This window comes from Amyelois transitella, chromosome 18, assembly GCF_032362555.1.
Source record: "Amyelois transitella isolate CPQ chromosome 18, ilAmyTran1.1, whole genome shotgun sequence".
NCBI classification, from domain to species: domain Eukaryota; kingdom Metazoa; phylum Arthropoda; class Insecta; order Lepidoptera; family Pyralidae; genus Amyelois; species Amyelois transitella.
Genome location: NC_083521.1, coordinates 6392969 through 6413202, shown reverse-complemented (window position 1 = coordinate 6413202; position 20234 = coordinate 6392969). Strand labels below are relative to the sequence as shown.

Sequence of the window (20234 nt, the reverse complement as noted above, 5' to 3'; positions counted from 1 at the left end):
GTATCAACTACATTTATTTAACAATAAATAAATAATTAAAATAATGATTACATGTTTTATTACTATCATGAATATTTAAACAATTCTAGGTAGTGTTCCAAAAGATATTTTTTACGAAGTTTAGGGAATATCTCCCCTATTTTTAACCTGCTCTTTCTCTGATGAGATGTTCACGGAAACTACATTCTGGTCATTTTTCACAATCATCGCTGACCCATCGGCTTTCCTATGCTCATACGAGTACTGAATTGGTTCATCTAAAACCACACTTGGATTTTGGCTCAATGACTTTTCCACACATGGTGCTGTATCAACGGGAGTCAATACCACGGCAGATGGTATGTTGTGTGTTCTTTCATGTTTTACTTGAGGAATAGTTGGTTTAATAGGAAGAGGCTCATTTGTATTTGCTGGCGGCACGTAAACATAATCCTTGGAATTCGTATCAACCAAAGCAACTTTGCTTGATTGGCCACTAGCTGCAACTGTGCTAGATACCTTAAGCTGGCTATCTTTTGATGAAGCTTCGTCAATATTTACTGCAACTGTGAATTGATTAGGTTGATTATGGTTAATTTGTTGGTATGAGTAACTGGAGACAACAGGTTTTGCGAACAGAACTTTGTTGGGATCAGCAACGAGAACACTGGCAGGACTGACAGTCGAAACATCACTTGAAGATTCTGGTAATTCAGGAGCTGGTGGAATTACTTTTATTGTATGTGTATTTTCATAATTTAATTTTGCTTCATCCCTTGCTGTTGATCGTTGATCCTGAGTCTGTGTATTCTGTTGAAATGATTCACTTTCTATTGAGTGTACCGAACCATCACTGTGTACCGTTTTATAAGAAAACGAACCGGAAGGTTTTGCTTTGTCTTGTTGATTGATATGGATCTTTGGATGTACAATGTTTTGGATTTGAGTATTCAGGGCTCCGTTGCTGTTTGTTACTTGAGCTTGATCTGCACCTTGATCAGAAAAATTGTTTTTGGATCCATCGCTATGAATAGTTTTATATGAAAACGAACCCGAAGAAACAATCCCATTTCGTTTGGATTGATCTATTGTTACGCTTGGTAAAATACGTTGTTCATTTTTACCTTTTAAATCAATTTTTTCTTCCTTTACTCCATTTTGTGAATAGATTGTCATAGAACCGTCGTTATGAACAGCTTTGTACGAAAATGAACCAGGAAGTTGGTTGACATTGGTCTGGGAACTAACGTAAATATTGTGTTCGAACGGTTGTTTATTAGAAACTGTATCATCAATGTTTGATAGATGTACTTGAGTATTTTGATTATTTGATTTTTCATTGGCTTCAAAACTATTCATTGTCTTGTAGTGTTGTCGATCCACTTGTTTATGTTGCCCATGTATTTCCTCTACGCCATTCTGTGAATAAATTGTCATGGAACCATCATTGTGAATTGCTTTGTAGGAAAATGAGCCTGGATTGGCATCAGTTTGTGAAATCACGTCAGCTGTTTCATCTTTGATTGACAGGTTATCTTTAATATGTTGTGTATTTTTACTTTCTGTAGCTTTTGGATTTACTGATTCCACATTTATGTAATGACCCACTGTCTGTTTTGTAGGATTGTTAATTTCTTCAACTCCTTTTTGTGAATAAAGAGTTACTGACCCATCATTGTGAATAGCTTTGTATGAAAACCCACCTGAGGAGGGAATCACATGCTGCGGATTATTGTTCGTATTTTTTTGAATTATATTCAATTTGGAATCAACCGAATTGCCATAGTGATTCTCAACTTTGTTGGCTGTATTTCCCATTACTATTCGTTCTCCATTTCCATTTCCGTAATTTGTTACTGAACCATCTTTGTGCAGTATTTTATATGAAAACGATCCACCACTTGTCTTAGCAATAGTCTGTAATCTATCTTCAATAAATTCCGGAGAAATTGGTTTTGCTTCAGCATTTCCAACATACGCTGATTTTTCAGTTCCAACGTAATGATTAGTCACGGTACCATCATTGTGAAGAGTCTGATATGAATATGTACTTTGTGATCCAACGTCCATTTTCTGTTGTTCTTTATTGTCGACTTTTACCTGTACTCCTCCTCTTATATCTTTTTTCGGATAGTCATACAGAGGTGGGTACCAGTAAGTTTGACTACTTGATCCAGACAGAACACCAATATTAGGTTGATTTCCGGTAACAGCAGTAGCTGCAACTTTTTCTATTCTGTCTGTTATAAATAATGGTAAAGGGGGCACTTTAACTGTTTGTGATACAACAACGTTTTCACCTTTGTTACTGGAAGAGTAAGAAGTCGCTGTGCCGTCTTTATGAACTTGTTTATATAAATAGTTGGACGGCGATTCCACAGGCGGATAGGGATAAAATTTTGGTAATTCAATTGGCGTTTGAATAGGACTTGCAAATACTGGTAGAGTACCTTGCATTCCTTGAGCTCCCATTTTCATAACTTCTTGAATTCTATAATTTAGAAAAGGTGGCAGTGGAACTGGTCGTCGAGATTCAGTTACTACTACATTATGGTTATCATGTGATGTATATGTAGTTACTCTTCCATCTCCATGAATTTGTTTGTACGAGTACTTGGTAGGTAAAATCGGAATAGGAACTTTAACTGGACCGACAGGTTTCAGTACACTTGGATAGGTTATTGGTCTATGAAAGATTGTCAATAATGGATGTCCTTCGAAAAACGCTGGCTGTTGGACGATGATAGGTGCCTGATGGACTTGATGCTCGTCGCAAAGGTTAGAAGTATCAAATATCGGCTTTTCAACTGTACCATCTTCTATAGCCACCAACTGTAGGTAAGGAGGTAAAGGCCCGATGGGAACAGCATCTATCACATCTTTATTAGCAGTTAATATACCAGAGCCAAGCAAGGCTTTAACTCCTTCTAAAGCATTGAGAGTTTCGGCTTGCGATTGTGTTCCAAGATAAGATGCAATAACACCCACTTTTTGATCTTCTATATCAACCGGTGTTAGAACTTTTTCTGGTACCGCTTCCGTCACTTTTGGTACTGCTTTTACCAAAACATGGTCAAACCCAGGTATTCTAAAAATTTTGTAGGTTTCTTCATTATTTGTAAGACTGGACGCTGGGACAGTTTTATTCTCACTTCCAAAAATGGCCGAATGAATAAAATTCTTGACCAACGATAAAGTTCTTTTATGTCTGGTGCTTGCAGCATTTGTTGTAACTATTATCATAAAGCTTGCAAATAATACCCACTGAAACAAAACACGTATAAATATAAATTTTATTTTCTTATTAAAAATATATTTATTAATATACGGTATATTCTTTCTATGTTGGAATAGAAAGATCGGTCATGTTCGTCCATGCTACGGTAAAACATTAATCATATATGTCATTTAAAAGAACCCTATGTCTGTCTCTATACTCCACACTATATGCATGCACAATTTCATGGTGCTCGATTAAGTGGTTTTAACGTGAAAGACGGACAAAGAAACACACAAATTTTTACATTTATATTATTTATATGGATGGGTTATTTCATACATTTCGTCGCCCGATCGTTGTATGGCCAAATCGGGATATACCCGGGAACATCGAGATACCTACTCGTATCGATCGACAAAAAAATAACTGTTCTGGTTTTCTTTTAAAAATATATATTTCAACTTTGCTGTTGTATAATCAAATATTAAATCAAACTGATAAAAATCTAAAGATAAGAATCTTTTCTCTAATAAGATAAAAAAGATCTCCGAAAATCATAATATGTGAAAAGAAAACAAAATAAAAACAAAAAGAATAAGGTCTCAATCATAAAAATATTTATAAAAAAGCTTAGCAAAAAGATCTTTTGAAATTACTACTACGACAGTGGTTACACGACTTTATAATCTAACAAGCTTTCGCCAGCGGCTTGGTTAGCGTAAAAAGCAACCTATGCCCTTTATATTTACTCCTCACTTAGTATTTTTACCCACACCAAATTTCAAGACAATTAGTTCAGTGGTTTAAATGTCAAGAGGTAACAAATGTACTTTTTTCCCCATTTAAAAATTATATGGATTTCCTAAATTTTTCAATCTAATTTCCTGCTTTAAATTGTAATAAAAATTGAACTTACATTCAACTGAAGCCCCCGCATCTTAACTTTTTCACTATCATTCACTTAATTTAAAACTATATATTTTGCTCAAGGTCCTACTTGGTATTATTATAGACTACTACTGAGTTTAGAAAATAAATTTAACTACCTTTTATAACCAGATTGCTAGGGAAAGTCCATTTGTCAAAATGATGCGTACAAACCTCATTAACTAATTAAATGAATAACTGTTTAAATATGCGTGCATTGCCTGTTAATGTTATCATTACAAGATAGCTGAATCAATTTGTTAAAAACCAATCTGTAAATTAAAACCAGCATTGCGCAGCTATAAATAAACTAAACTAAAACGATGGACGATAACTAAAATTCATGGACGAAAACTAAAACTAAAATAGTTTTCGTATATGAATGTTCTTTATCTTTTGCAACTTGAAAATTAAAATGCAGAATAAGTACCTAAATATTTCTATCGGTCAAAATCCGAAAGGTAAAGTCGAAAGTCGAAGATAGATCAAAACTATTGATAAAGGTGTGTTAAGTACATTTTTTTTGTATTTTCCTGTATAATGTTTTTAAAGCTACTATCATTATAAATAGATAGGTACAAAATAAAATTCATTGAACGAAATGACGGAAAACCTAATTTTTTGTGTAAGAGTAATAAGGGAGATTTGTTTGCAAATAATAAAGTACTATGAATTTAGTCGGATAATTTATTTAGCAGCGAAAATACTTAAAAATAAATACAAAATTCACCTACTGGTTAAAATTAATTCATTAAAATAAGATAAATAAATAACAAAAATAAATTCTTTGAAAAGATTATATTTATTTACATAATACATTCTGTATCAAATGTTTTTTATCGTATCTATCGCTATAATAAATAACTAAGTATGTTTGATGGTTGAATTAAATAAAAGGAAGAAACATTTTTCTTTTCCATATACCTACCTGAACTACCTGCTAACTCGCTGCTTGGATTAAAATTACAACTAATTTATTATTTATATTGCTTATACAATAGGATAGACTAGTAAATGGAAGACATTGTTTTGGTATTTCACTTACTTCGTTAAACTTAATAAATAAAATAAAATTAAAGTAATTTTTTTTTATTATTCATCACTTTCTTCAAAATCGGTCTTTGTGTCACAAGGTAATGCTGCAGCCAATACAGATATGAGAAATAGATAGTTGAATGAATTAGAAGTAGTGAGCAGCCGTAAGGGAGGTTACACATAAGCGTGATGTATCTAGGTGGAATAACACAATTACTCTTTTTCGTTAATGATTACTTTCAATGCTAACCTATACTCTTACGGTATGAGAAAACATCGTTAGGAAATCTGCGCATATATGACCATGATCTGATATGGTGAAGGGTCAGGTCAAAAGTGCCCGAAACCGCCGAGCTTGCATGAAGAGAGTTATGAATGTGGATGAAGCAAAGGAAGTATGCAGGGATCGTGGCAAGTGGAAAGAGGTAGTCTCTGCCTACCCCTCCGGGAAAGAGGCGTGAGTTTATGTATGTATGTATGTATCTGATATGGGTTAGGTTTTCCTGTAAAGGTTTCGGAGGGCAGACGGGAGTCGACCATGTCCAGGGCACAGGAGACGGGCAACAGGCCTGCTTCTGTAATTTCCCCGACGAATTTTGACTCGTGGACCAATAATATCCCACCGGTCAATAGTCCCGCACTAACATTGGGTTTGTGGTTCCACCTTCAATTAAGAAATGAAAATACCAAGACCTGTGATAGTTCAAATGGGACCTTAGCAGTTAAAGTAATAGCTGACGGTTCACTCCACTGGCCAGAAAGCGGTTGCACTCAAGTATACAATGACTAGCTGTGCCCGCGACTTCGTCCGCGTGGAATAGTTATTTTGTCACGCGTATTAGAAAGAACGCTGGTTCGCCGTATTAAATGTTTCGCTGTAAATTGCTTATAACGACTATATCTCAAAACCTATTCGTCTGATTTATATACTGTAAATGGCAATTTTAGTCTACATGAAAAGCTGAATGTAATAAACATATTTATTTGGATAAGGATTAATACTGAATTAAAGAAAATTGGTTTCAAAATAACTTATGTTTATAATGAAAAAATATTCTTAAAAATGAACATAAAAGTGGTTATTGTAAGTAAACCTTAAGAGATAGATATATGCTCTCGCGGACTTTTTTGTGGCAAAAAATGAGTACTTCACATCTTTAGTACATTGTTTTACTATATCTTTGTTGGTTTGCGCAGCGTTCGCGTGGAAAGCTCGCAGATGGCCGACTCATTCAACTTTCACCTGCATTGTTGACGTTTCCCGTAGGAAATCCGGGATAAAATGTAGCCTATAACCTTCCTCGATAAATAGACTATCTAACAGTGAAAGAATTATTCAAATCGGTTCAGTAGTTTCTGAGATTAGCGCGTTTAAACAAACAAACAAACAAACAAAACAAACTCTTCAGCTTTATAATATTAGTATAGAAAAGAGAGTTGCTCATGGTTAAAGCGCCAAACTGTATGGATTTAAAGCTGACATTACTATCTACCGTATATGACAGAGATCTTCTCATAGACGGTATACGAAACCTTTCCACACGCAAAAAAATGGGACACATCAGTAGAAAAACCTATGCACACCAAGGTACTTCAGCATCGAACACGTGTCTTGGCGGCAAGGTGTGATGAGAATGGTGGGGTTGTGGTGAGCCATGGAGGAGTTCGCACATGAAGCTGATGTAGGTGATCGCCAGGCGGAGAGTCTCGATCCTGGAGAGGCGCTTCTCGTATGCGAAGGTCGGGACCTGAAAGGTTATAATGAATTAGTGAATCTAATATAAAACAAAATAAGACGTGAAGTTTTAAGAGTAATGTGAGTATTTATGTTCAATTAATAATTAGATAAGCGGTTGAAAACGAAAATAGTAAAAGTTGGGAAAAAAAGCAAGATAACCTGACAATTTTATCCAAGCCCAATAAAAATAGTCTTGTTTTATTTTACTTTAGTATAAGTAACGTAATTTTTTACTTTAATTGTTAATAAACAATAAAAGTATTTCAGCCTAGCCATTTATTTTTCAAGCATAGGCAATCTCGAGTTACGCGCAAACCCAAATCATGCCTATTCTCTAGTCTCACAATTCTATATTTTAAGACTACTGCGGAGTTTTTTTTAATTGCATTTAGCAGTTTGGAAAACTCAGAATTTTATATTTTTCACATATTATTGAAAGCATTTGAAAATATATCTAGCACACCTATGTACCTAATAACAATGACAATAAGCAGCCTACTTTACTGGGAATGTCTCATTCTTTCACTATTTAAGAAACAAATCTACTATCCATGGTTATTGTAGCCCCTTGTAGGCTATAAGTAGATGTACCTTATTTATCCCGATCACAAAATCAAAACGGGGAAGTTAAATTTGATGATAATCAGTTGTGTTGCAATCTTTTTTTCAATAAAATTATTACATTGCTCTGTGAGCGCAATAGTTACATTCCTTTTCACGTGATTAAGTGATTACAGTAAATGATCTCAAAATCATTAAATTGAACTTGCGTCATCTACATCGACTATTGACCGTTAGTGCCTGGGTTTACGTGCATGCGACTCATAAACGTCACCGACGGGTAATGAAGTTTTTACTTAGAGGTCTTCTTCATCCTTGCTATAGTCCCGGTTACATCCTCAACGCTCTATAAGGAGAGGAGTCCAAGGTTAGCTCTTGATCCTGGATTGAGTTAGTCAGATTTTCCTTCGATCGTTGTTTTCCTTCACCGTTAGAGCATAGGTTAATATTCTAAGTAATAAACTTCACAAAAGATAAGTATACGGTCGAGGTGGGATTTGAACCTGTTCCTTTTATGCGCATGACGCATTTTTATCGGGTACATTCCTGATTCGACAGCCGACGCTCTAACACTTATGTTATACTTATAGCGTATATTTTTGAGAAAATAAGGCTACATTCATTAAATGAAAATTGATTTATTTTGTTACTTTTAAAAGTAGGATATCAGGAATAGCTTTTCCTCAAAGTATCTAGCTAATGCATTACAACGCCTGAAGGTTATCATATCCTAAACCCTGGACCAGGGATTGAAGGTTTCATCGGGAAAACAAGCTTCTTGGGATTATATATTTAACAATATAAATAAGGATCTATTAAAATAGATCGGATTGCGTTTGACCTCAAAAAGAAAGCAAAAAATTGTAGGTAGACATTAATATTTTTACCATTCATGTAGGTTTGTCAAATCCTTCGTTCAGCATTCGTAGTTTACCGCCGAAAATTTTCAATTTCGCATAAAAATCTGTTGGTGTCGCAAGAAGGTATTACTAGTTTTTACCTTTCGTCTTAGTTTATCAAACGCCTCGTTCAGGTTGAACATTCGACGTCGCTCTCGAATGTTCGCGGCGCGACGTTGCGCGACCGACGCGACGCGACGCCGCGGCTTCTTGCCGCAGGGAGTCGAACGCGCTGACCCACGGCCACCGCATCCCGCCGCCGACCAAACTATTAGGAAAAAATATACATACATAATGAAGCCTTAGTTCCTTACAGATAAAGTCAACAGTCCTGAAAAGACTGTAGGGTCACGTTTCGCTGTATGACTAAACATCTTTCATAAAATTATCAATTGAAATCCCATTAACTTAAGTTATTATAACCAGAACTGTACACAAGTACCAATAAAGAGCCTCGCATTTTTGGATTTGAAAGGCTATTTGTCAGTATGTAAAAATCCACAAACAAGTAAGGTGCATCAAAAATATCTAAGATCAGCATGCAACTGAACATGTTGCTCATATAGCGGATATAAAATATTTGATAACAAGGAAGATTTCAAAATAGTTTTCATGAAATAATTGCACGGGACATGAAATATATATGGAAAACCAAAGAAATATCAAAATAAAATTGCGAAAAATCAAAGTAATAGTCTTGAATATTTTCATACCGTAGGCAAACTGTTCATCTTTGCTTGCTCCTGACATTAAGGATTTATAACTATGTAGGTACTATTTTCTTGTTACTGTGTAAATTTCTATGCAATAAAGATATTACAAACAAACAAATCAAGGATCGTTGCCTTTCTTCATCCACTCATATATTTTTCTACTGGCTGGCCTAAGAACCCAGGTCATGAAAGGCAACTTACCCAGGTCGGCAGGCGGGAACGCCAGGATGTCTGGGTAGGGCACCGGCGCGGGCGGGGCGTCCCACAGCGGCCCGTATGGGGACACCTCACTGCCCTGACATAAAAAAAAGTTAATTGACATCTTTCTTTTTACTCGTTTTTCCGCGGTTGCGTGATGAGACCCTGAGATAGACTTACTATTTAGATATGCGTTGTAAAATTAATGTCTAGCTTTGATTGCCCTAATGATGATTATTTTAATCTTTTACATTATTTTAGGATATCAAAATTTCTGTGTTATTCTCAAACTCTTTCACAATCGATGCTCTCTTCTTTGCATAAAACTGTTGATAAAAGCCCAATCACTTTAAATAAATGCCGACGGCACAGTCTGCTTTTATTATAGACTGCTGCCGGTGATATCTACTAGAATAATTAAATATCGGACATGCTCAACATCTCTACATTTGTAGAAATAAAATGAAGGACCTATAATATCACTTTCATGACACATTAAATATCACAAAGTAATTTAACCAATTTAAAAGGAAGCAATTTTAAATTGGCTTGCTTTCTATATAGTAGTATTTTGTTTTCTTGCAGTGGTATGTGCATTGTGTATAAATGGAACAGTCTGGAATGTGTTGTTTGGAATTGTTTAATAGTTTTTGATTTGAATTTTTTTACACAAATTAATCGTTCTTTGTATGCTACGTCGTAGCGATTTCGTAGACCCGCTACGGGCTTTTGCTACGAATTAGTTTCATTCTAATTACTGGCTTCTTATCCTACAGGAAAGGACTCAACTATAAGGTGGACCTCCTATTGGTATTCATCAACTTTCCATGACCACGGTCCTGTACCTTGGTCCTTACGAAGTTCCGACGGGAGTTGCTTTGCATGGACGTCGGAACCTCGTAATCCTCTTAAAAGGAGAATCTAACCCAGGTTCATTGTTGCACTGGGTAAAAGTATAATATTTTGTGCTTGCCTTTATGATGTTTTTAATTCCAGAACTACATGACACATGCCCTCCCGCTACATGATCTTTTGATTTTATGGAATCAGAAGACTGCAACAGAAAGAGCTTCGCCCAGCAGGGGAACTCTAAAATACAAAAAAAAATATTTCCTTACTGCAGAACTGCTCCAGACGTGCGGCGTCTCACTGCCGTATGACATCAGCGGGAAATGAATCTTGATACCTTTCCACCGCACCACAAGCCGAAACCACTCACCACTGCACTATCAACCACTGTTTATAAACTAGTATTAACCAATTTTTATATTAATATTTTTGCAAGGTCTAGACAAAGCGACCGGAAAGATAGAAATATGAAATTGGACTAAATCAAAATATTAATATCGTGAGATCCCTGCTGGTAGACGGAGCAATTTTATGAATTTCGTAATAGTTTGCGAAAATCAACCTTGAACGACATATTTAAGAGTTACTTTTGCAAACAAATACGGTGATGCACCCCTAGCGGTCAGAACGCCAGATTTCTGCGCTGTGGTTGGTTGATCTCGGGGTAGTGTAAGGGTGGTGGACTATGATTGGCTACAGCTGATGCTGGGCGTGGTCTCAACTGCGTGATTTCAGGCATAAATCGCTCCGAATGTAATAAGACAAAGTAATAATATGACGACCTCTGAAGCAAAGTGGTGTACGTTGTCGGTGCTGTACCAGAAATTCAGGGTTCGATTTCCAGTCAGGTAAAGAAAAAGGTAGTTCTTTTCTAGAATTTAAAACATATTAATATCTTATCATTAAATAAGTTACACCAATAATTGTTGTAAGAGCGTCGAGGGTCGTCATTTGAATGTGTAAAATATTCTGACTCAAAGGCGGCGATAGGTATCAAAGTTCGCACCCTACTATCGCTATGTACTTAGATACCAATGACTACTTTTCAAAGAAAGATACGAAAATCTGAATGAATATAAACATACATGAAATTATTATATATCACGTCACGGCGACACAAACCTTCAAAGTCAGCCAGTGCAGAAAAGACTGAAAGGCCACGCCTTTCAGCTGACTGATGGAATTGAGATTCAAAATGTCAGGTTGCTAGCGCATCGTGGGCGAAAGCTACTGGTCAAAATAAAGTTAATAAATATTTAGATTAATAATCTCATTTCTATGTTTATAACCCCATCTGTAGCTTGACAAGTAAAATTCGTAGTTGCTCTACAAACTGGCTACGCCGTAGCACTAAAACGCACAAAAAAGTAGGTATATACTTACAAGGCGAAAAAAGGAAAAATAAACGTAATAATCTTATATTTTATCACACACAAAAATATGGATTTAACATTATTAAAAAAAATAGGGAAAGGTTTTAAGGAGTAGGAAAGGTAGGTTTAGGTAATGAAATACATTGCCTTAATTGAAGAAATATATTTTGATCCCATAACTAAGTAGTTAAATTAATATGTAGTTCTCTAATCTGTGTTTACATGTCCCTAACATTGTCCCTAAAATTTTACTATATACTCGGAGCACGTACCTTGTACTATTAAAAAATAGCAAAGGATGCACAAAGAAATAGGGATACACTTGCACCAATACAATAATGGCTTACGAATTAATCTGTTATTGATAACTCGATCACATTGCGATTAGTCGCGCCAAAAACGCAGATGTCGTTTCGTCATCGCCATAATGTTGCGATGACGTAATAACATGACACTTGTCATTTTGGCGCGAAATTGGGGCGGATGGGGTAAATCCTAAATTCGATTAGACTGAGGGCAGTTTGCAGCTGTCAATAGGAGCTGTCCAATTGTATAATTAAGCATGGTTTTAGATTTATTACAAACAAGAGGCTTCGCACGAGTGGAATCAATGCCGCGGGAACTCCGGGATAATAAGTAGCCTATATGTTATTCTGGGTCTTCAGCTTCCTATATACCAAATTTCATCGTAATCGGTTCAGCAGTTTTTGCATGAAAGAGTAACAAACATCCATACTGATATCCTGACATACTCGTACTCACAAACTTTTGCATTTATAATGTTAGTAGGATATACTTACTAACTTTTACGAGCAATTTCGCTCGCACCAATTTAATGAAGAGACAAACTAAATTAAAATTTAACGGCATCTAACAAAAAAAGCGACGAAATTAGCGCCACTTACAAAAAACAACGAATTAAACGCCACCTATAAGCGACAAAAAAAGCGACGAACTTTGCGCAGGTGTTGCGCCACACCTACCACAATTATCAAAGAATACTTACAGTTTTTCCGCAAATTCCACCGAAACTATAGTTTTGACCGGGATGAAAATACCCTATGACCTTCTCCAGACTCATAAGAAAATAAAAAACATATAGGTACTTACTTAAATAAGTAAACGCCACTCTAGCTTATTTTGGGACTCCGCTCACATTATACCTAGTACTGCCATGAGAACTAACCAGACAATCTCCATGAAAAGTACCATAAATATGTATGTAAGAAGATATTCATTTCCAGAGAACTACTCTGAAGAGTTAGAAATAAGATGTCACTTTAGATTTTTATGGTCTCTGTCAGTAAACCTATTATTATTTTTAAAAGATTTAACCTGGACTTCGTTTTCTGAAATTAGACGAATTAAATAAGTTTTACAAAAAATAGACTTAACAAAAAATTGACATACATATTTGACTCTCTTTGAGGAGGCATAAGTAATAAAAATCTCGCTTCATATAAAAACCTGACTAACCTAACTCCAGGCCCGGATCACTGACGGACCATCGGCTCCTCTCCAGAGAAGTGAGAAGAGAATGCAACCATGCAATGGACTTATGCCAAAAGCATTATGCTAACCCATCCGAAGAATGTTACAAGTATTTTTTATTCTTCTTGAAGATTTTCATAAATCATAAACATTTAATCAGTTTTGATGGCAATATAATATTTCGAGCGTTTTAAAAAACAATTAGCATTCTTAAACCAAATTTAGATTTAGTGTTCAGTTTTAAAATAATTCTAACAAGAGTTGTTTAGCTGTGTCAAATTAAAAGATTTAACAAAACATGTCAACGAATTACACGCTTCAATTACAGAGAGCGACATATTAGACGAGGCGGGATGGGGAGGGTGCCGGCGACCGCACGTGGCTTCACTTGGGGTGACTTTTGATATGATAACTAGGAGGGCAATCGTATTGTTCTCTAATTGTTTCATTTTGGAAATGTAAAAGTTTTTTTTTTTAGAAACATTCAGATGTTCATTTAAATCCGCTTATAATGCGTAAGTCAGTACTTTCGTAGGTATAATACCTACTTATACTAGATTCTTAATAGCATAATTTCTAATTCTCGACGAGACCAATTTCCGTTATTAAGTAAGTACTTACCACTTTTAAAACAATGGTTCGACCCCTATCCTTTTGTTCATATTATGCAATTAAAAGAATTCTCGGATATGAGAACGTCTGTCATTATAAGGCCATCTGACATAGCACTAGGGGTACCTATACTAATCAAGTAGTTACATTACAAAGAAAAATTATCAGTTGTCATACATCCCTTAGAAGTAGATAGGTACTGAGTTGTACGTTTTGTCTGGAAATAAAATAATTACTTATATCTTATTCCCATGATTGTATACAAGCACAAAGAGTAATAATACCTAAAACTTAGCTAACGCTGTCATACTAATATCTTGTAATCTAAATAAAGGTATTTTCACAGTTCAATTCTGCGGTTTTTTTCTATGCGCAGTTAAAACTAGATTAATCCCACTACGCTCGTTGAATGTACAGTTATGCCTTAAATGTGAATTAAATCGGACTTAAAATCAAATTATTTTACATGACATTAGACATAGTTACTACGTCCATGAGCGTACTTTGATTGTACGAGTAACATCGTCTTCTGATATAATTCCTTGATAGCTCGGAAAGACATGTATAAAGCCATCCTTATTAAATTTCAATATTTTTATTTATTTCATTTCAATATTCTTTATAGATTAGGATAAGTTGCACGAGCGTATAATCGTATTTCCGTCACTAACGCGCTAATATGATTTTAATGAAACGGAACCGAGGATAACGCGCAGATTTAGACAATATGTCATGACAGTCGCCCTCTTTTGTATTGTAATTTAGGGTGACCATAACATTAAGGGGATTGGGGACGAATCATTTAGGTATGCTTTCGAAAGAATTTTTCAATATGCTCATGCTAGACAAAAGAAGACCTCCAAGTCAGCTATCGAGAGGTTTCTGTGATGAGCGTCTAAGTTTATATCTCTCTTATTAAGATAAGAGAGATATAAACTTAGACGCTCATCAAAGTCTAAGTTTATATCTCTCTTATTAAGATAAGAGAGATATAAACTTAGACGCTCATCACAGATGACATATGTGATTCAGTACACACTATTGTTAAGATGGATATTGATTCGAGGGATAACTAATAATTCAATGTTGTAATTATCTTATAAAATATACACAGGACAAATTACACAGATTAATTTAGCCTCGAAATTTCAAAGTTCGAAACTTTGTTACGAGATACTAACTGAACGATACTATCCAAGACCTAGGCCGGGTCGTTTCTTATCACGCCCTGTCCGTGAAATGAACCAAGGCCTCCGGTGTCACAGACAATCGAACTACCGCTGCGCCAGAGGCCCATTTTGATCCTCAGAATTCGTACTTTGTTATAATGGTTACCCTACTGGTATCTCCACGCAAGTGTTAGGCGTATCAAATGCTACTTATTTTAGCTAAGATTAATAGTGGTATCTATTTTATATATAATAATTAATAACTAATTAATTATATACACATATTTTTGGTTTTTTGAATGAAAAAAAGAAATAGTAGAGATATATCCTTTAATTCACCTTCCCCGTCTTGTTCTATATTATTCTTTTTTTTTTTTTGGAAATATAGTTGAAACTTGCTCGCTCGGTTAAACTCGCCCGCGTGATTTCTCTATCAAATGTCATTAAAATTAAAATAAACAGACAGACAAACAGACAGTTACATACTTTCGTATTTAATATTTAAGTAGGGAAGTACGGACAAAGAGAATATAACAATTGGGAAATAAAATTAAACGTGTTTTTCTGTTACATACAATGCCATTTAATTTCGCAATTCCACAATATATTTACAATATTTTATGCTTATTTACCTAAATCATTCAAATTAAAACAAAAACGTTTTTATTCTTATTCTAAATTCAAAATGTAGGTACCGCATATAAAACGTTATACTTTTAAATTCAACTTTTAATATTTTACTTTTCAAAAACGTGCTTTTTTCTTAATACATCAACTTTTTTTTCTATAATTAAAAATGTTCATCTTTTATCCTTAATTCGAAACTGGAGTCACCTCACTGTCAGCTAGGCTTGTGCTGTCAGAGTTATGTCGTGGTTTACGCGTAGTATCGCGACGTCAAGAGCCCTCCTTGACCTTGCCGTTTTCCGTGACCTTGTTGGTAATACGCTCCATCACCTCGTGATTGTACGTCGAATGCAACATGAGGCCCAGAACGCCAGCCCTAAATAATAAAGTTTTATCATTATTTCACAGTATTAGTATATTTTACAATAATTACTCAAAAGCCTCTAATTATGTGTCAAAACCTTGCAAACAAATGGAACAAGCATATATAATTGCTCTAGTCACCACCATACGCCATTAAAAGTGCGCATTTGCGTATACGCACCGCCAAGGACTAATATTGGTTAAAACAACTATCTCGTCTCACCTAGACGCCATAGCCAGCCGAATACTCCTCTCTTGTTCCACTAATTCATCAAGCCGCAGCCACTGTCTCACTCTCTCCATATCGATCTCTGCTCTTCTCAATTTCTCCCACTGGTAATGCTTCAAACAGGACTTCTTGGGAACCCTACAGAAGTCCCCCGTAGGTTCGAACACGTTGCGGACGAGAGGACACCCGCAACATTCTGAATCACTCACTTTCGGATCTTTGAAATGCTCTGGGCACATAACCTGCAAGAAATTTTATTGGGTTATTGATTTGTTTTTAGTATTCAGGGTGTTACTTCGTCATCCCAGCCATATAAAGTCCAATGATGGATATTTACTCTACGATATTCACCTAGACCTATATTTTATACAACAGAAAGTTTCTCATGTATTTCTCAATGTTTATAAACGGCCGTTAGGCTCTTTAGCTCATACGGTCACCTTATTTTGCAACAAGTGCCGATAACAGGTTAATACTAGTCACAGAACATGCTCATCCACTTGAACCATCAATTCAAGAGCGATGTCTGCTTCCGAACGAATCCTGCGCTTCGTATTTAACGATGTACTTCTAACATAATGAAATCCGTTTCTTACCCTCAACCGCTTGCAATAAGTGCCATTAACTGGATTATAGTAGTCACAGAACATGCTCTGGCCGTCGATCCTCGTACGATGCCTGCTTCCGAACGAAGCCTGCGCTTCGTATTTGATGAAACACTTCTCCATGTGTTTGACGGCGGTCCGCGAGTGGATCTCGTGGCCGCATGTTATGCAGTACATAGTAAGCGTCTCGTCGTCTGCTTCCTATAAAAAGTAAATGAACAGTTTTTTTTTATGCTCCTCTAACCAATTTCATAGGTCAACAGCATCAATCTACAAGCATTATTTCTACATTCCCATCCATCGATGTGTCCATTTGTTAATTATTGGTATCATTAATAAAAAAAATAATCACTAATGTCTAGCCTGGCTAGACTATCAAAACCGAAGGCCTTCAGATAGTCGGACTGACTGATTAACCCTAGCGCGCAACATAATGTAAGAGATACCATATTTAAGGTGAAGTGACACAGGTATCACCTAAGCCCACCACACTCACCTTACACCAATCACAAAAAAAAGTTACTTTATAAACGGAACAACTTTACACTTTTAAATTGGACTAACATTTGCTTAACACATACCAAAAATAAATATTAAACAGACCTTGTCATCGGTATAGACGACAGTAGCGTTCTTCGCCCGTGCAACAATCGTGTCTAGATCCGCGTGTTGTTTGTCCAGCGCTCTCAACGCCGCTTGAGCCTTGGCCATCCCACTGCGGACCACTTCTAAAGATTTGCGATTCTTCTGCTCAGCTTCGCAACTTGATAGCGACCATTCTTGTATGCGTTGAGGAAGGACCTGAATGTATTAAAAATAATATTTATCTATAGAATAAATAGATCTTAATATAGATATAGATAGTAAAAAAACACCAAAAACACATAGGATAACAAGTGGTGAAATATTAAATGTTCAATATTTAGCTATTGTTACAATTCACGATTGGTCCACAGTTTACATATAAATAAGTCCAATTTTCAAATGGACTTGTAGTGAATCAGACTAATCCTAAGAGATTTTTAATAATACCAGCTCAGTACCTGATATATCCTTGCAGTAGCCAGCCTTATGCCACACTGGCTGGAACAATATTTGGATCCGTACTGAGCAGCTCTCGTACACTGAGGCCCGTAGCACTGCCGAGCCTCAGCTGTTTGCAAGTGAGCAATTGATTCTTCCAAGTCATATGATTCACGTTCATGATGCTTCTTCTTCACTCTTGTGCTGTCAACAGGTGTATAATACATTTATTCTCTTACTAATATATTTCTTAGATCTTGTAGGTTGAAGGGTACGTACATACATACATATAATTGCATCTATATCCCTTGTGGGTAGACAGAGCCAACAGTCTTGCAAAGACTGATAGGCCACATTCAGCTGTTTGAAGGGTGTATATTTACATATAAACATACATATAGTCAAGTCTATATCAACAGCCAACAGTCTTGAAATGACGGAAAGGCCATGTTCAGCAGTATTAAATATTTATTTATTATTTACATGGTAAGAATCTAAAATGTATTAAAATAATACCAGAACAATCTGTAAAATATGTATTTCTGTTGGTGATTGGCAATAAACTTGCTTTTGCTAGGGGTGGCTCCCTTACCTTGATTGCCTTGAAGGTTTCTTGCTTTTTATGCATATTCGTTGTTTACACTTTAGCTTCAATTTGTTGCTACCACCATACATATCTTCGCATGCATCGCAACTGTAACACAAGTATACCACTTTATAACATTTTACAATAGAATAAATAGTTATGTACTTATACTATTTAAATTATCTTAAATAACAATGCTTTATGCATAACTATTTAACCAAACGACACTCTGGAACACAGTCTACTTATAAGCTTAGCTTTTAACAATACTCACTTATAAAAATAAAATTGCAATAGATTTAAACATAAGTACTAAGATCATTTAAATATTTTAGAGACTTTCGCCTAAAAACTAAACAGTATTTAATACTAACTGGCCACAATCATGTGTCTGCAGGCAACCTGCACAGTCTCCGCAGCCATCCTTAGTGCTTGGTCTCTTTGATGACTTGTTTTCTGAGTAATCCTTTTCTTTACGCTTCTTTTTCCTGTCATCACGTCCTGTAAACAATATACAATCAAACAAAGAAAACAAAAACAGATTATACAAAAAAGGTTCTTTGTGTTTTTTAAGCTGTCCACAGAAACTCAACAGCATGTTTTAAGCAATTTCAATTAAAAAAAAATAACTTTTAGAACAATGCCCAAAACTTATGTTTGAACACCAACACTTTGACAACATATTCAAAATAGAAACCTGAATCCACATCATTTTCTCTCTTCTGTGGCTTGAACCTGGTCTTTAAACTAGGATCCTCTTCCCGGCAGCGGTCACAAAAATAGTTCTTGATATACTTTGCCTCTCTTTCAGATATGTTGATGCAATCACCATGATACCACTCTTCACAGGCATCACATGCTCTATTGTAATGAATAAAATAGTAAGAACGTTATCTGAATGCTTAAAATCCCAAAAATACAGAAAACTCTGAATGTAAAACATTATCATGACACCAAAAATTAATTAAAAATCTGGGCACCTTCTCCTATTTTAGCACTTTTAAGTAAATCAAGGCTTAAATACCTAAAATAGGAGTAATAATCTTACATCATAAACCGTGAGCTGTCGGAAGACCTACAGATGCAGTATGCTTGCCCTGCTTGATTTAGCAATGTTGTGATCTTGGACTGCCTCTCAGGAAGATTAAACTGCTTGGCAATATCTGCTTTCTGCAAGTCGATAAATAATTACAAGGATTTATTTAGATTTATAGACATTTCTAAGGACTGAATAGTGAGCACTTACGCTTTGCTTGTATTTTTTGTCTCCCATTTTGACAAAAATATATTCTTGTTTCCAATTACAATATTTTTTATGAATAAAGGTAGTATTTGTTAAATCCAATACGCCGACCGAATTTTATTATTCCGAGTTTTTAATTTTACAATTAGAAAAACCGTAGACTGAAGCAACAGAAGCGAGCAAGCACGTAACTGTCATGTTGTGAAAGTCATGTCACTTCATTTTGACATTGACATCTATGTATCCTGACCTTTTATTTTAAATATTGCATATCCAGGCTAGGCAATTAATATCTTTTTTACTTTTGAGGATGGGCCCACATTTTTTGTGTCTAACATGCTACGATTAGCATACATACGAGTATATGAAACTTCTTTCCAGAATGGATAGGTAGTCAAAAGTAGGTAGAGACTACATCTTTTTAATGGTTTAAGAAGATAATAAGTATGATTAATGATCAAGACAATAAGCAATGAAGTCAGTTTGTATGTCTCCTATAGCTTTAGTTATTATAAAGGTGTTTTAGTATTAATATATTACATTCAATTAATTTATAACCTATGCCCTCAGTTTCGTTCGCGCACCGTTACTTTTAAATCGCAACTCCTGCCAGAAACGGTACCATATGGAGGAATAAGTACTTACTTAAACGTTGGATCCAAAAGACGAGAGCGCGGTGACGTCATGAGTTTCTCTAATTCTGTGTAAGTAGGTATATCCTCATAACCGAAAAATAATTTGTATTCAGCTCAGTAAGAGGCAGTCATCACCGTAATTGGCAATAACAATCGCGT

General features: G+C 35.6%; 2 protein-coding genes across 2 annotated transcripts; both read right to left on the bottom strand.

The window, feature by feature from the left end:
• Positions 1-6735: 6735 nt before the first annotated feature.
• Positions 6736-10433, bottom strand: LOC106129503 (protein Fer3-like). Its single transcript, XM_013328093.2, has 4 exons — positions 10389-10433; positions 9274-9367; positions 8461-8627; positions 6736-6909 (listed from the first exon to the last, which is right to left on the bottom strand). Exons 1-4 carry the CDS (start codon positions 10431-10433, stop codon positions 6736-6738), a joined length of 480 nt encoding a protein of 159 aa, XP_013183547.1.
• Positions 10434-15338: 4905 nt separating this feature from the next.
• On the bottom strand, positions 15339-19651 carry LOC106129024 (CXXC-type zinc finger protein 1). The gene is made up of 10 exons (XM_013327457.2): positions 19444-19651; positions 19246-19367; positions 18895-19058; positions 18572-18698; positions 18204-18305; positions 17632-17815; positions 17192-17389; positions 16580-16789; positions 15978-16225; positions 15339-15767 (listed from the first exon to the last, which is right to left on the bottom strand). The coding sequence occupies exons 1-10, from the start codon at positions 19468-19470 to the stop codon at positions 15662-15664; spliced, it is 1488 nt and encodes a 495-aa protein (XP_013182911.1). The 5' UTR covers positions 19471-19651; the 3' UTR covers positions 15339-15661.
• Between the last annotated feature and the right edge of the window lie 583 nt (positions 19652-20234).